The 16,430-nt window shown below is 42.3% G+C and overlaps 4 protein-coding genes across 4 annotated transcripts; 2 read left to right on the forward strand and 2 right to left on the reverse strand.

Moving 5' to 3' along the window:
- The first annotated feature begins 9,210 nt into the window (after positions 1-9,210).
- On the forward strand, positions 9,211-10,005 carry LOC112349351 (pentatricopeptide repeat-containing protein At4g02750-like). Its single transcript, XM_024683628.1, has one exon. It carries the CDS (start codon positions 9,211-9,213, stop codon positions 10,003-10,005), a length of 795 nt encoding a protein of 264 aa, XP_024539396.1.
- Positions 10,006-11,821: 1,816 nt separating this feature from the next.
- Positions 11,822-13,584, reverse strand: LOC112349352 (calnexin homolog). Its single transcript, XM_024683630.1, has 5 exons — positions 13,581-13,584; positions 12,552-13,480; positions 12,399-12,470; positions 12,203-12,334; positions 11,822-12,143 (listed from the first exon to the last, which is right to left on the reverse strand). The coding sequence occupies exons 1-5, from the start codon at positions 13,582-13,584 to the stop codon at positions 12,003-12,005; spliced, it is 1,278 nt and encodes a 425-aa protein (XP_024539398.1). The 3' UTR covers positions 11,822-12,002.
- A 590-nt stretch (positions 13,585-14,174) lies between these two features.
- LOC112349353 (pentatricopeptide repeat-containing protein At1g06140, mitochondrial-like) lies at positions 14,175-14,753 on the forward strand. Its single transcript, XM_024683631.1, has one exon. It carries the CDS (start codon positions 14,175-14,177, stop codon positions 14,751-14,753), a length of 579 nt encoding a protein of 192 aa, XP_024539399.1.
- Positions 14,754-15,357: 604 nt separating this feature from the next.
- On the reverse strand, positions 15,358-16,322 carry LOC112349411. The gene is made up of 3 exons (XM_024683812.1): positions 15,977-16,322; positions 15,772-15,925; positions 15,358-15,716 (listed from the first exon to the last, which is right to left on the reverse strand). Exons 1-3 carry the CDS (start codon positions 16,141-16,143, stop codon positions 15,621-15,623), a joined length of 417 nt encoding a protein of 138 aa, XP_024539580.1. The 5' UTR covers positions 16,144-16,322; the 3' UTR covers positions 15,358-15,620.
- Positions 16,323-16,430: the final 108 nt, after the last annotated feature.

A 16,430-nucleotide genomic window follows, 5' to 3' on the forward strand; every position in this document is an offset into this window, starting at 1 on the left:
CATACCCAGAGATGAAAACAATGATCCGAGTGGGTACACGTTTGGGTGCAAAGGCTTTGCAATTGTTCCTTGGATATGGATTTGGTTACCTTTTTGTACCTTATGATGTGAACTTGCTCTTGGGCTCATAGAATGGATTTGAGGTGTACCGTTTTACATGAGTTTACGCTTGGGCTCGTGAGTGAGGCACATTAGCAACTCGAGGTTACACTTTGAGTTGGTAGGATTAATGTTAGTTTATCGGTGGTTTCATAAGTTGTTCCATGTACCATGAGTGAAAGTAAACTTTCCTTGGGTTTGCTATGAGTGGCAAATAGGCTGGTCCATAGCTATTTAACACGGCACTAGTGGATCCTTCCTAGGCATGATTATAAGTGGATCAATCAAGACTGTAGGGATTAGTCTATTGGTTTAGGTAGTTATTGCCGTGCTCTCTCATAAACTTTTCTTGGATTGGACTGAAGGCAGTGCGAAAGCAAGCTTGAGGTTTAATCAAAGTAAAGACCAAAAAGAAGGTTGTCAGGGACGAAGGATCAAACACATAAATCATCTTCCCTTCTTGGAAAGATGATTTGCAATAAGGTGTTAACTCATTGCTCGTGTTCATATTATGCAATCAAGAGTCCCTACCTTGATGCATCTTGGAAATGATGGTTTTACAAATGGCGAGTTGTGGGATGGATAGTGGTGAAGCACTAATCCATTTTGTCTAGGCTTGCTATTGAAGATTTGGGTTGCAATGCTCAATTCTTTTCCGAGAAACCTTGCTATTGCTTTTTGAGTAGTTTGGTGTTGGATTAGTTTTGAGTTTGGTCGGAAAGAGAGTGGCATTACTCGTAGTGTTGCTCAATAGATGATCAAGCCCATTGTGATTATTATATCATATCCATGTGATAGTGAGCAATGTGTTTACTAAGTTGCTTGGTTAAATGATGATCAACCCCAAAGTGGTTGATGGAAAAGCTAATCTATTTACACATAGTAGCATTGTAGTAGCTTTGACTAGATTCTCAATGGTAATCCATTATGCTATGCTTAAGTTAGTACCTTGTTTCCTTGAGGGGTTGCCCATTGAGGTGTTAGAAAAGGGTTATAACATTCATTTGCTATAGCTTATCAGTTTATCCGTTAGCATTTGGAGTAAATTGTTGGATGGAGAAGGTGTGTAGTTGAGGCATTGACATCACTAGCACTAGTGTTAGTGAAAGTGGCATGTTATTTTGAGTGATGAGGGGTTTTTCTTAGAGCTTGATTTTCTATGTTATTTTTCTTGTTAGTGTTTTGGCTTCATATTAGATTTTGAAAGTGGTTAAAGAAGAGTGTTAATGCAATGTGGATATCCGAAGATGTGGTCTTCGTTAAACAAGGCCTTTTATTTTCCAGCAAAACACCAAAAAACTGGGTGTGGTTTCGTTAAGCACGAAACCAGCAAAGAGCCTTTATCTAGAAGAGCCTACAATGAAAGTACCTACGGAAAGGGGGGTTGTTCGTGAACTAGAGCCCAAAGGTCTTCTGAGATGTGGTCTTTGTGATCAAGCCTTGGATGTTCATTTTGCCTTTTATAGATGTCGGTGTTGGAAGTCGGAAATATGGGCAAAGATGTTCAATGCTTAAGTATACTATGGGTTATGAGAATTTGTGTTGAGGTGAACCTATGTGAAGTTGTAGGTAGGAGGAAGTTGGTTGAGTCTTGAAAGTTTGCATTCCTAGACTAAAAGTCATTTTTTCTCTAGGATGGAAAATTTTCCACAAATTTTTTAGACTTTTCCAATGGCTGATCTATTGATCACTTTGCCCGAAAACCATTCCATTTTCGTAAGCCAATACAAATTAGTGAAAGGGTTGGAGTTGAATTTGGTTAGTTTAAACCTTAATAAGTAATTTGTATGATGCGACCCGAAAGGGATGCTGACTTTTAGGGATAAGGCAATTGAGTTGGATAGAGTCTAGAGTTGGTGTAGAAAAGTGGCCGTTACACTTTTCTAGAAAGGTGACCATTGTGGCTTTCTTTTATAGCATTATATTTGGTGGCAGGTTTCACCTTGCATTTTGTTAAACTTTATGAGAGTAGTGAGCTCTCATTGATCTTGACTTAGTCTTGGTAGCCCTGCGCCTTGGTTGAGGATAGTGATGTTCAACTTAGTTGTTTAAGGTTAAGATGTTGGTACCCATACTATAGCTTTGTCTATGAGGAGGTTGTGTACCGATATGAATTCATCTCATGGTCTTCACTTTAGTTTTGACTAAATGTTGGTCATGCATAGCTAGCCTCTTTAAGGCATGCTTAGAGCTGTTAGCTAAACGTATCAGTGAGTTTATTGCAATTGAGTTGGATTTGAGTGGTCATTTAGTTTGTGCTTGTCCATGAACATTTATCTAGTATCTGGGGTATTACATTCATGTTAGATGAGTATATAACTTGATGGCACAAATTTAGTGTTTGGGTCTTGTGAAGGCAAGTTGAAAGAGTGATTGTTAGTTGCTTTGCAACTAGTGATTGCTTGTAGACTTCATCGAGGACTATTTGACACTTGCTTCGCTCGATGATGATTTAGCAATAATAGGTTTGCTTTACCAGATGGTGTTGCAAAGGATCGTGTTGTTAGATTTGCATGGTTTTTCCATATTGACATAATGACTTTACCTTTATCGATATCATTTGGTTGCGTTTAGTTCATAATGTTGAATTTCATAAAGTCTTGGATGTGGTGATTCACTCTTTGATAAAGTGTTATTTATAGCTGAGTATTGTTGAAGAACTAATCTCGGATACTTGGTTAGCTTGGTTGTTAGAGAGCTTTGTGTGGTGATTCACTTTTGCTTTCTTTTAGCTTTGTTTTGGTGCTGATGGCATTGAAGTGATGCCTTGTCGTTGACATAGTTAATATTAAGATTTGAGTAAAATGAGATATCTCTCATAAAGATTGATGTCGAGTTTCATTAGTCTTAATAAAGATAGTGTTGATGATTTGGCTTTGGCTTTATGTTATTGGCATTGGTGCATTTGCTAGTTAACAACTGTATAGATGTTCAAATGAGCTGAGTGGCAAGTTTGAGTTAGCTGTGTTCTAGATGAGATTGTTTATTAAGGGTTAAACTTTGAGCTTTTCCTTGAAAAGTGATTTAGTCGTGAACTATGCTAACTCTACAAGCGGAAGAGTTCATGATCGATATTGGAATGTTTGAATCCTTGTTGGGTTCAAGTTGGGATATATCGATCATTGATAGTTCTTTTTGTGCTTGTTATGAAGTGAGTTACGTCTTGCTATAAATGGATTCATGGAGGATTGTTTCGTGATCACTTGTTGAGCATAGTTTCATTATGTTTGGTTTTTGGATTGATGCAAATCTGTTTTTCATTAGCTTTGCATTATGAAGTTTAGCTTATGGATATGTTGAAGAGGATATTATAGGTTGTACCATGATTTCTTCTTTAGCATTGAAATTAGTTCATGTGAGACTTGTAATCATTGCTAAGCAAAGACTTGGCTATAGGCTTCTTTGAACTTTTAGAGTTTTCATGCTCATTATTCCATTTGTTAGGAGTTGTTAGGGAAAACATTTTTGGTTAGTTAGCTTTGATGTTAAAGTTAGTATTTTGTGTTTGGTGATTATTAGTGATAATTGACTATCATCTAAGATAGTTGATTATCCTTATCAAAAAGTTTTGCTTGATTGTTGTTGATATAGAATGATTCATTATTCTTTGGGATGGTAGATTCTTTCTTTGACGATAATTATGCATATCTCTTTTTGATGGGATGATTGATGATCTTTCATGATGGTTAGTTATTCTCTTTGATAGCTTTTGGCTTTTCGCAATACCACATGTTTTTTGTGGTTTGGTCTTTTGGGTTTGAGACATTGGTAGGATGTTACTGACACTTGCTTAGACAACTTTGATTCCTTAGTATTATTGACTGGGATCTATTCAAATTAGCTGATGCAATAATTGGCATGAATGAGTGTTTGTTAGTCTTGCCATATTCATTTTGTTCTATTGATTATTGCTCAAGTTCGCTTTGATAGATTCAAATGTTATTTCTTTTGGATGATACATTTGCGAGCATTTTGCTTGCCAGTCAATGATACTTTGAGTAAGTTGTTTGGCATACTATTTGCCATCTTCGATAGTTAAGTTTCATCATTGAGTTTCCTTGATGATATACTTGCTCTTGAATTTTGTTGGATGGTGATTCCTATGTTTACCAATTATGATGATCATGGTGGTTCCTATATTATAATACTAGTTTATCGAATGATAACTTACTTGGAATACTTTTGTGTTCTAATCTAAAATATATTCACTAATAATTAAGTCTCTAAGATATCATTGTCTATGACTTTGATATTGTCCATCTATTGATCTTTGCGTTTGCGCCAGTATAGGCAGACTGGCTTCGGCACTTTGTATGCATGGTGAAATCTCTAGTCATGGGGTAGCTATTGTCGATTGGTCACATAACCTGCCTCTCTGTCGATATTCCTTATTCCGTTAAAAGGGCGTGACTGTGTAAACAACTCTAACTACCTGTTTACAGTAGTTTATCTAAACCTTACCAACGGATTTGGTTTCTTTGCTCAGGAGGGTTGGGGCCTCTGGCTTCTCTTTCTATGTCCCTACGGGCAGGGGCATATCACACTTTTGTAAGCTGGGTGACACCCAGAGTAGCAAGGGTGGCTGACTTTGTTGGTCATTTCCTTGTCAGCGACGGCCGGAAGGTGTCTGAATTAGTAGCGCATTTGTGTTAAACAAAGAGGTTGCCTTGTAACTCATTTAAGTTGGTGTATTTCTCACATAGTGTGAATACCGTGAACTTTTTCTAGAGTTGTTTCCTTGGCGGTATTCTAGACTAGAGTATACATCGATGAAGACGTCAATCTTCCCTAGGGGGGGGGGAGAGTGTCGCAAATGTGACTTCGGGTATCGAAAGTTACCTGTCGGCTAGTCCTTTTGGACACTCTTTTCTTACTGCCACGATGGCAGAAGGTCGGTATTGCTGGTTCCCTTTATCAGCCCCTCTTGTTCAAGTGTTAATAAACTGGGCTTAGCACCTGTACTTAGCCAGATACACATAAGGTAGAAACTCCTATGTGTTTTTAGCTGAGCATACTCGGCCTGACTCTTAGTTCTCTTTTGCTTTGTCTTGCACTGGCTTGACAAGAACCTTTGCGTATTGAGATTGGTCCCTCAATATCGCTGGATGATAATTTACCGTGTTTGCCAAACACCCTCGCTATCATGCCCTTTGTGTTAGTCTCATTTCAATCCCAAATGCTATTTATGGAAAGTGTCCAGATTTGCTTGGGGTGAGGCTTGGGGTGAAAGCCCAAAACGTGTGTTTCTAGGTGCCGAGCTGTGGGGGTTTCCAAATGCATAGTAAGGATAGTGGGTAGGTCAAGCATGGTCGACCAACCTGACGTATAGTTTAGCTCCCACTTGCATGCTTGTCCTTATTCTGCATCCGGCTTGGGTCTAAGTTTAAGTTCCATTCCATGCTAGCTAGTGGAGTACCCATATCCTTGTGTTAGGCCACTAGTATGCCGAAATAGCACCAGACTCTGTTTGGCTCCGTTTTGTGTGCTGGTCCTGGCATTGGGATGCTGGTTGCTCTAGGACTATTCCAGGTCGCTTCGGGCTCCTGTCTCTTCGCTCCTTGGGCTGTATGTTTGGGAGTTGCTCCGTGGTCCGGTTCCACCACTCTTTGGCTCCACGCTTGGGAGTTTGGCACCGTTCCTTCGTTTAGTGGCCCAAGGCCCTGAACCTCGGGTTCCACACCATTGTCCTTTAGACACGTGGCATCTGTCACGTGGCACAAAGAGGGTTTAAGTTCCACTTCGTGATGTTATCCTATAGTAAATCACCATAGGATAAAAGGTAGAAACCATATGCGCTACAAGTGCCATGCTAAACAGCTACATACCAGACTATTTGCCACTTATAGCAAACCTAGGGAAGGTTTACTTTCACCTATGGTACAAGGAACAACTCATGGAACCACCAATAAGCTAACATTAATCCTACTAACTCAAAGTGTAACCTTGAGTTGCTAATGTACTTCACTCACGAGCCCAAGTGCAAACTCGTGCGAACGGAACAACTCAATCCCTCTTATGAGCCCATAAGCAAGCTCACATCATATGGTACAAAAAGGTAACCAAACTCTATACCCAAGGAATGAATGTGAAGTCTTAGCACCCAAACGTGTACCCACTCGGATCATCGTTTTCATCTCTACGTATATAACGAGACTAATTGTTCAATCTCATTGGATAGCACTCATTAAGACTTGCAAACTCATGTGAATGGAACAACTCAATCCCTCTTATGAGCCCATGAGCAAGCTCACATCATATGGTACAAAAAGGTAACCAAATTCCATACCCAAGGAACGAATGCCAAACGTGTACCCACTTGGATCATCATTTTCATTTCTACATATACAATGAGACTAGTTGCCCAATCTCGTTCGATAGTACTCGCTGAGACTCATTCTTTGATACCAAATGTAGCACACGTGGTTTTTACCTTTTATCTTATGCTGATTTACTATAAGATAACACCACAAATCAGAACCTAAACCCTCCATATGCCACGTGTCATATGCCATGTGTCACATGCCACATGTCCATAAGACAGTGGTGTGGAACCCAAGGTTCAAGGCCTTGGGCCATTGAACAAAGGAACGGTGCCAAACTCCTAAGCATGGAGTTAAGGAGTGATGGAACTGGACCATGGAGCAACTCCTGAGCATACAGCCCAAGAAGCGAAAGGACAGGAGCCTGAAGCAACTTGGAACAGTCCTAGAGTATATAACATCCCAATGCCAGACTCCATTTGGCTCCGTTTTGTATGCTAGTCTTGGCACTATTTTGGCATACCGGTGGCCTAACACAAGGACATAGCTAGCATGGAATGAAACTTGGGCTTAGACCCAGGCCGGACGCAGAACAAAGACACGCACGTAAGCAGGAGCTAAACTATGCCTCAGGTTGGTTGGCCATGCCCAATGTACCCACTATCTCTATTATACATTTGGAACCCCCCCCCCCCCCCCCCCTTGCCCCCTTGGAGGAACATATGCTTTGGGCTTTCACCCCAAGCCTCCTTTAGTATCAGGAGTTAATCTCTAGGACAAACTCAAAACTTACTAAATATGAAATATCCTTAGATTGCGAATTTGGACACGGGACAAACACTATTGTGTTTAACACAATCTCTACATTCTGTAAATATGCCAAATGAGCAAATCTAGACACTTTCATAAATAACATTTGGGACCGAAATGAGATTAACACAAAAAACATGATAGTGAGGGTGTTTGAGAGACACGGTAAGCTATCATCCAGCGATATAGAGGAACTAATTTCAATACGCAAGGGTTCTTGTCAAGCGAGTGCAAGATAGAGCAAAAGAGAATTAACAAGCCAAGCCAAGTATGTTTGGCTAAATAGACATTTAGGAATTCCTTTCTTACATTCATCTGGCCAAGTATAGATGCAAAGTCCAGTTTACTAACACTTGAACAAAAGGGACTAATAAAGGGGTCTAGTAATACTAATTTCCTGCCATCGTGGCAGTAAGGAAAGAGTGTCCATAAAGACTGGCCAACAGATAACTTTCGATACCCGAAGTCACATTCGCGACAAATGGGATCCCTTAGATTTCCATACCACTCCATAAATGGAACCAAGTGGGCTTTCCTGTAGCTAGCCATCAGGAAGAACGAGGTCAAAATAGTTCCCGACTCTTCTAGTGCTCGCGTCCTTGTACTTGTAAGTGACGCCAACATAAGTGCCATGCTAGGAAGCGATCTATCCGGCTTTGAATTGGAGAGAATCCCAATGTAGGCGCCATGCTTGTTTGAATGTAGGTGGTAATTTATATTCTTATTATATTCATCAAAAATTAAATTATTTATAAGGTGAACGGATTATACTATAAATATTTAGGTATATTTAAAATATACCTTAATCTAGCAGTTTTATGTTTGTAATCAGTGTTTAATACTATATCTTAAATATAGACCAAACCTCTAAAGTTAACTAAAATCTCTCAAAAGGAAAAAAAAATGTATTATTTGATTTTCTTGTAATACAAGACTCCTATCCCTTTGCCCATATTTACATTTTCTTCTTTCCCACTTTTTTTTTTTATTATAAATTATTAAAACCATGAAATAGTTATATTTGTTTAAGCTGCCACTTAGAGGCTATTAATGTTTGATATTGCCATGAGATAACTCACCATTATTTAAGGGATTCTTTTGATTTTTAAATTGCAAATATTTGAATTTTTGCTTTGTTCCCACCAAGTTGCAAAAGCTATTGGAAGCAATCCAAAAAAATATTATATTCAAACAAGGCTATTGTTCCTAGAATAATCTAATCACACTAGTTGCAAAATTTTTTTAACTTATTTGTAAATTGTAAGTAATCAAAAAGAATAACTTACATAAAAGTTCAAATATAAAAGGTAAGAACTCTACTTTTCAATTAGTTAAAAATTTTGGGATATTTAGGGTTAAATATTCTTAGATTTAAATAGTAATAGGTTATATGACTTCTCGGAAATCTAAACTCTATTGATTAGCTAAGGGAATCATACTATATATTTGATTAACCTTTAGGAAAAGAATGGGGCTCTCAAAATAGTGTTACTTAAGAGATGATCAAATATAAAAAGGAAAGGGCTTATGAATAAAAATGTGCATTTTTTTCCAATTGGTTAAATATTTTAGTATATTACAAGGAAATATAAAAAGAAAGAGTGTATGAATAAAACTGATTAAGGGTATTGGGATATTGAGTCTTGGGATAGCCACCTTTACCACTAACTTTGAGATTTTAAGATATGCTACTGTCTAATAATTAGATTAGTTTTGTATTCAAACACTTTTTTAGTATATTCTAGTTTATTCTACTATTTAATTTGGATTGGTCAAATAGGTTAAAATAATACTAAACAAAAATTTAACAAAACAGTCTCATAATGAGTTTCTATTATTATCATTAAATATTATTTAATCTAGGTATGTTCTTACAACAATCTTGAGTCCAATATTTTGGGTTGGACTATGAACAGAAACTCTAACATTCATTTTTATTCAATCCTGCAAAAGCCTTTATGAAGCAAGAGAGATTTACTTGGATCTTAAAAGGAATCATCCACTTGCTGATGATTCCTTCCTCAGCAACAAACTCATCCAGATGTTTGGCAAATATGGAAGCCCACAAGAGGCACGCCAAATCTTCTCCTTTTCGTGGGCTTTCATGTTTCAAGCTTACGCTCAAAACTCCCATCTTAAACATGCAAAAGAGATCTTCGACAAACTGCCGCAAAAGGATGTCTTTGCATGGACATCCATGCTCTTGGCATATGCCCGAACTGGGCATGTTCTCAATGCCCAAAAAACATTTGATGAGATGCCGCAACACAGCCTTCTCTCATGGAATGCAATCCTGTCAGTCCACGCACACAGCTGGGATCTAAAATATGCCGAAAGGATTATCTCCGGGGTGCCCGAGTATGATCTCGTGTCTTGGAATTCCATTCTAACGGCATACGCCCGGAAAGGGCATGAACGGGAAAAATGTGTTTTCGATTCAATGGAGGCTCGTGACCTTGTGTCATGGACGACAATCTTGGTTGCCTTGTCGCAGGGCGGAGATTTGCACGGAGCAAAGCTTTTGTTTGATGCAATGCCGCAGCACGATCTCGTCGCCTGGACCGCGATGCTTGGCGCGTACGCACTGAACGAGGATGTCGATTCGACACAGAGGATTTTCCGCGAGATGCCTGAGATAGATCTCGTTTCGTGCAACACCGTGATGCGATGCTGCGTGATGCTAGACAATCAAAGCTTATATTTGACTCCATGCCGCAGAGAGCTCTCTCGTCATGGACAACAATGCTCGCTGTTCTTGCCAAGAACAGCCCCGGGGAGGAAACCAAGAGCTTTTTCTATCAAATGCCGGAGCTTGATCTTACTTCCTGTACGATAATGCTGCTCTGACAACCCTCAGACTTGGATCTTGTGAAGGCCACCTTTGATCAAATGCCGCAGCGAGACCTGTGCTCTTGGAACTCTGTTCTGTCGGTGTATGCCCAATCAGGGCATTGTGACTTTGCTTTAAGTCTCTTTAACGAGATGCCCGAAATGGATATGGTTTCGTGGAACAATATGTTAAATGCGTTTGTTCTAACTAGAAAACTACGTGAAGCTGCTTTACTCTTTCATAGCATGCTAGAACGCAACGTTGTGACCTGGGATGCTTTAATATCTGCATTTTCCCGAGAAGGCCATATTGTATACGCAAGGAAACTTTTTGATACAGCCCCTGACAGAGACCAAATCTTGTGGAGCTCCATGATAGCTTCCTATGCACAAGTAAGCACCACTGCCAGCAAGGCCTTTCATCTCTTCAACGAAATGCAGGCCGTCGATTCCCCAAACACATCGTGCTTCGCATCCATCCTGGCCGCAAACAGCCACAAAGGCAGCTTTCAAGCGGGAAAGAGCTTCTTCGCTTCCATGGTTGTGGATCACGCCATTGAGCCCACAAGGCAGCACTACAGTTGCATGGTAGATCTCTTGAGCCGAGCCGGCCACCTTCACGACACCAAAGATCTAATCTTAAGCATGCCGTTCGTTCCCAGTGCTCTCGAGTGGACGTGCCTTCTCGGAGCATGCAAGAGCCACGAGGATTATAACAATCTTAGACTGGGAGACGATGTAGTGAGATCTGTAATGGACGTAACCGACGCAACTCCCAAGACACCCTATGCTTTACTAGCAAACGTCTACACAAGCTCCCAAACAAAAAATCCACACTATATGTGAAATCTAAGGACTTACTCTCTCCTGTACACATGAAGTCATTTTAATCACCTCCGCCACAGCCCCCACCGCCACAGCCTCCGCCACCACCACAGCCTCCTCCACCGTGGCCTCCACCATGACCACCACCAGAGCCTCCACTGTGGCCTCCACCATGGTGGCCACCACTAAACATTGCTCCCGCGAAATCGGAGCGTCTTCTTGGCTTTCGCCTTTTTGGAGATGCAAAGAAACTGAAACACATTTTGGATTGATTGCTTGCATGCAAGGGGGCATAATCTTCTGCTTATACACAGGCTAGAAGGCAATTTGAGACTTTGACTCAGTGGAAGCCACGAAGAAAGCAATGATAGCGCGTGGACCTGGAGAAGTTTATGCAATCAGTGCCACGTCGTGACACTTCATCAGAGTGTTCAAGAAACGCAAGATGTGCATTTGTCTATCCAACCTTTAAGGAATACGTGCATAAAATCTCGTTAAATTGCGCGTGAAGGAAGTTGTTTTGCTTGCTTCATATGGTCAGGCCTTGTGGCCAATCAGATGTTCTCCTGCCTAGTATATAAGCGCAAGCCTCCTCGCATCGATTATACCTTTATCTTGCGCAATCCAAGATGTGTTTCGGTTTCTCTCAATCCTCTAACAGGCAAAAGCAGAGGCGAAGGCGCCCGTCTGCAGCAACAGGCGCCTTCATGGGGGCTGCCGGCAGTGGTGGCGGAGCTTGTGCTGGCACTGGCGGCGGAGGAGGCTGTGGTGGCTGCGGAGGAGGCGGTGGTGGAGGCTGCGGAGGAGGCGGTGGTGGAGGCGGTGGAGGCTGCTAAATACTCTGTATGAGAAATAGCCATGCATATGAATGTTTGTAAATATGTGGTTTTCCAAAACTTCCTCAAATAATTCGTACAATTTGTTTGTATTGAACTTGTTTGTTTTTTTTACAGCCAAGGATTGAGCTGGCCACGATCTTAGCACTGTTTTGGAACTAGTAAGTAGAATCTCGTAGAATCTATTCAGCAATTCTATGTACTTCAGGTACTATAGTGATTCAAGTAAAATCCAAAAAAAAGGGAAACATCCACTTACAATACAACGTTTTGAGCTCTCTTCTCTTGTCTGCTCTCGAGTAAAAGCTTTGATTCTTCTAGCTCTCTCTCGCCTCCTGTTTTCTTACAATTCGCGTCGGGTTCTCCTTTGGCGGGCGCCCTCGCCTTCCTTCTCAATCTCGTTGCCACCCGCGTCGTCCTCCGCCTTGTCCTTGGAATCGTCCGGGCTGGAGATGTCTTCCTTCTTGGACTTCTCTACAGTCACCTGCGCAAGACAAACGACCATGACAGTCCAAAACTCGCGCAGGGTATTGCTAATTGTACCTTCGTCTTCTTGGGTGGCGATTTCTTGCCACCAAATAGAATCTTAAACAGCGTGACCACCACGACGAGCGGGATCACAGCTATGGCGCTCAAAGAAATGGTTGGGAACTTCTCGGCCTTCTCCAGAAGATCCTGTCACAACGAAAAGAAAAAGTTAGAAGACGAGACAAAGTTCATGCTCGTGTGTTTTACTTACAAGAATCTTTTCCTTCTGTGACGCCAAAGCCGGGATGTCGGCAACCTTGCGCAGGTACTCAAACATCTTTGCCTGAAAAGATTCAAGGTCGTCACACACACACACACACACACAAAAAAAAAAGACAGACAAAAGAAGATAAAGGAAAAGTACCTGGATGCCGTCAGGACTCGGAGTCGCTTCTTCAATTTTTTGCTTCTCCTTCTCAGCCTCGTACTTGGGCTTCCATTTCGTCTCCCTGTACTCTGCTGCCACAGCCTCGTCGGTCGCCACCAGGATGTTGTCAAAAAGAATGCCGTCCTGCATCGTCCAGATCTCGATCCCTATCGCCGAGATCGGCTCTAGATCCTGCGTGTCCAACTCGAAGTACTCCGGGTTCGGTATTTGCTTTGGAGCCCAGATCCCCTTGTAAGCCGGGTTGTCGATCATCGGGTTGTAGTCCGGGTTCCTCTTCATGGGCCTCTTCCATTCTCCACACCCAGACGCTTCCTCACACTTTGGGTTGCTGATCTTCGGGGGCTCCCACTCGCCATCCTCCTCGTCGTCCCAGTCCGCGGGTTTGCTAGCTTCCGGATCGTCAACCTCGTCCGGCTCGTTGTCCAGCCAGTCATCGGGCTTGACCGCCTCCGCGTCCTCGATCTCCAGTGGAGCGTCCTCGTCCCAATCCTCGGGCTTGGTCGCTTCCGGATCGGGGATCTTCGCCGGCTCGTCCCAGTCCTCGGGCTTCTTGTCGTCGGGATTGGGGATGGTCTTGGGCGGGATCACGGCCGGCTGGAAGTCGCTCGAGAGGAGGTCGACGCTCTTCTCCTCCTTGCCGTCGACGAGGATCTTGAGCGTGTTGTTCAGGTAGATCACTGCTGTGTAGACGTGAGAGAGCTTGTCAGCCACTGGCGATGGCGGGTACTTGAGGTGATGCTCGATGTGCTTGTCGGATTTAGGGCCTTTGTGCTTGTAGATGACGTGCACCTTGTTGGTGGTGCCACATCTGTCCAGCCCAAACATGATTGAGTAGGGGGATTCGTTGCCGAAATTGACGGGTGTCCATTGCAGGAGAAAGAACTTGAGATACACTCTAATCCCTTCTGGAATTATAGAGATTGGGTTTAAACTTTAGTTAAACACAGAATCACATAAGTATAGAGTTAAATTATGCTTTAAGTTAGTCAACCGTGTTTAACTTACCCATTATTCTTATTATACATTTGGAATTCATCAAAAATTCAAAAGTTTAAGGGTGGTTAAGTGGTGAAGAACCTTAAGAGAAGATTAAATTTTGTATTTTCACACTAAATTATAACATTGGTATTGGAGCCTAATTTAATTCTCATGGCTAACAAATATAAAACGAGAACCAAAGTTGGTAAACCTTAAGAGAAGTACCATTGGTGACTAAAGGATAGCCTAAATATGATTGTAGATGATCATTCCTAAAGGATTGTTAAGCACCAAATTAATGTAATAGAATAGAAAAAAGGTTTATAAACAAAACCTCCATTTGTAAAAAAAATGCATGCTTTAGGATTTTACTTTAGTCCCAAAAATTAGTCTTTAAAACAATCACAAAAACTTATTAGATTGTAAATTTAGATGCAAGAATAATAAAGTGTATATTTGACAAAATGCCATGTTAAAGTTTAGTATTGTGGAGTTCACTATTGTATGGATACACAGGATCAAGAGATATGGACTTTGACACGACGATTTTTTGATAAAATGCCATACCAACATCTAGTTTCTTGGAACACCATGCTTGATGCTTATGCCCAAAACGGGTATATGGTAGAAGCAAGGGTCATGTTCAATGCAATGGTGGAGAAGGACGTAATTTCTTGGACTAGAATGCTTGCTGCCTATGGTCTTAGTGGCCAGAGTTCACTTGCAAGAAAAACTTTTGCCCAGATGCCAGGGAAGAATGAAGTTTCTTGGGATGCAATGCTCACTGCATGTACCCAAGCAGGGGATTCGGTTTCTGTGTTTGAGTTGTTTCACACTATGCAGATGGCCGGCATTTACAACCAAGTTGGATTTGTCTCCGCTCTCAATGCTCACGGCCAAGTTGGCAGTGTTAAATGTGCTAGAAGTTGCTTTGTTTCGATGGCTTTTGATTGTGGCATTCAGCCATGTCACCAGCATTACTCCTGCATAATCGATGGCTTGGCAAGAGCTGGTTACATTGACAATGCAAGAGAACTCATCGCAAACATGCCATTTGTTCCCACTTCTTTGGATTGGCTGTGCCTTTTAGCTGCATGTCAGAGCCTCGAGTGTGGAACCTGCGTATCAAAATGGGTGTCTGGAATTGCGAGCAGCAGAGCTATGTATCGTCTCCTGGCAAATGTATGCGCCTGGCATTGACAGAATATAAGGAAAAATAAACTGCTGCCTGGATTATGTTGTCAAATTGCTCAAGAATTTAACTAGAAGTACCAATTGCGTTTCATGCTTGATAAATTCAAATATTGACAAAATGGGAAAAAAACAAATCATTTGTCTATATAACACCCAACATTCCCAGGATCTGAGCGTGGACCTCCTGGACCAAATCACCAGGGGCTCTGAGAGATCGCGAGCAACTTCAATCAGACAGATACCTTGCAACACCTAGCGATTGAGGTGTGTGGAAAGTGCAGCAGGCAAAAATTGTGTTTGATGATCCGCTGAGGTGTTTGATTCTATGCGAATGTTCTCAAAACTCTTCATCGAAAACTATCAAACGACCAATGTTTAATGCCTGACGACGACCATGATAGGTACTAACAAAGCAAATATTCCTTTGGGTCACGATGCTCACACGAAGCTCTTCGGAGCGATGGAGATGGAACGCGATGCCCTCGTCATGGCAGCGTGGGGCTGCCTTCTTTGCAATCGATACTCCAGCCGACTCGATCCAACGCCTTGGACTTTTCCAAATCGTGCGGTGCTTCGGTATCCAGCCTAGTCTCGTTGCACCAAACGACGATTAAGTCAATGCAAGTGCTACGTCCATATCACCCATGTTTTGTATACACTTCCTTACAGATTGGGCTTCACAAGAATCTTAGACAAGCACGTTTGATTCCTCTGACAACGGCACGCAATGTAGCTCCGACCTCTCAAACTCCTTGAAGGATCGGTCACCAGTGATGTAGAACACAAAGGCGGGAGGGGACGTGTCAAGGATATACATCACTGCTCCAAGAGGGAGGCAGAGCATGGAGACGTGTACCGCAGCGAGTGCTGCCACTAGCCAAGCGAAACGAAAGCCGTAGCCTGTAAAGCGTCCAGGCCTTCCTGAGTACTGGGAGCGCCATGGCGAAGACCGAGTCGGTGATACCTTCCCTGCCAAAGAAACAGAAGAACATTAGAGAGCTTTGATTGATCAAAACTGTCACACCTGTAATCGAATGTCTGGAGAGATGGATCTACAACCGCTGAAACGCCTCCCGTGGAGCATCGAAACCAACTGAAGCCATTCTCCACGACACGGAAAGCATCGGCCTCTTTCGCCCGGGGACTGCTTGCTCCCCAAGTCGCGGTTGATATCAATCCTAAAAGCATTCACCAGAAACTTAGAGAACACCATCATAACTGCGCTCTACCTCTTTTTCCCGGCCTGGCGCATCAGGTCTGGGAACTCGAAATCGTAACAAATAGCTCCTCCAATCCGGCCGAGATCGGTCTTGATGACAGGAAGAATGGGATCCCCTGGAGTTCCATACCAATGGAACCAAGTGGGCTTTCCTGTAGCTAAATCCAATGGAGCCATCGGGAAGAACGAGGTCGAAATAGTTCCCGACTCTTCCAGTGCTCACGTCCTTGTACTCGTAAGTGATGCCAACGTAGGTGCTGTGCTGGGAAGCGATCTGTCTGGCTTTGAATTGGAGAGAATCCCTCTCCTGTTTGAGGTCGAGTTTCACCGCAGCCTCGGACCAGAGGACCAATCGATCGCCGGCTTGGAAGTGCTGGCTCGTCCTGTTGAGCATCACATCCATGTCCTCGTAGAAGAGGAACTTGCCCAGGACGCAAGAGACCAGCACTGTTTTCTTCATCGTG

Source organism: Selaginella moellendorffii, unplaced genomic scaffold, assembly GCF_000143415.4.
Source record: "Selaginella moellendorffii unplaced genomic scaffold, v1.0 SELMOscaffold_38, whole genome shotgun sequence".
Taxonomy (NCBI): domain Eukaryota; kingdom Viridiplantae; phylum Streptophyta; class Lycopodiopsida; order Selaginellales; family Selaginellaceae; genus Selaginella; species Selaginella moellendorffii.

Bases quoted from the DNA above. Each gene is read 5' to 3' on its own strand.
- LOC112349351 (XM_024683628.1), top strand. From the start codon at position 9,211: ATGTTTGGCAAATATGGAAGCCCACAAGAGGCACGCCAAATCTTCTCC.
- LOC112349352 (XM_024683630.1), bottom strand. The intron at 12,335-12,398 runs GTAAGTAAAACA...TCGTTGTGACAG, and splicing joins CACAGAAGGAAAAGATTCTT to GATCTTCTGGAGAAGGCCGA. The intron at 12,144-12,202 runs GTACAATTAGCA...TGTCTTGCGCAG, and splicing joins CGCCACCCAAGAAGACGAAG to GTGACTGTAGAGAAGTCCAA.
- LOC112349353 (XM_024683631.1), top strand. From the start codon at position 14,175: ATGGTAGAAGCAAGGGTCATGTTCAATGCAATGGTGGAGAAGGACGTA.
- LOC112349411 (XM_024683812.1), bottom strand. From the start codon at position 16,143: ATGGCTCCATTGGATTTAGCTACAGGAAAGCCCACTTGGTTCCATTGG. The intron at 15,926-15,976 runs GTAGAGCGCAGT...GAATGCTTTTAG, and splicing joins CGCCAGGCCGGGAAAAAGAG to GATTGATATCAACCGCGACT. The intron at 15,717-15,771 runs GTGTGACAGTTT...TTTCTTTGGCAG, and splicing joins CTCCAGACATTCGATTACAG to GGAAGGTATCACCGACTCGG.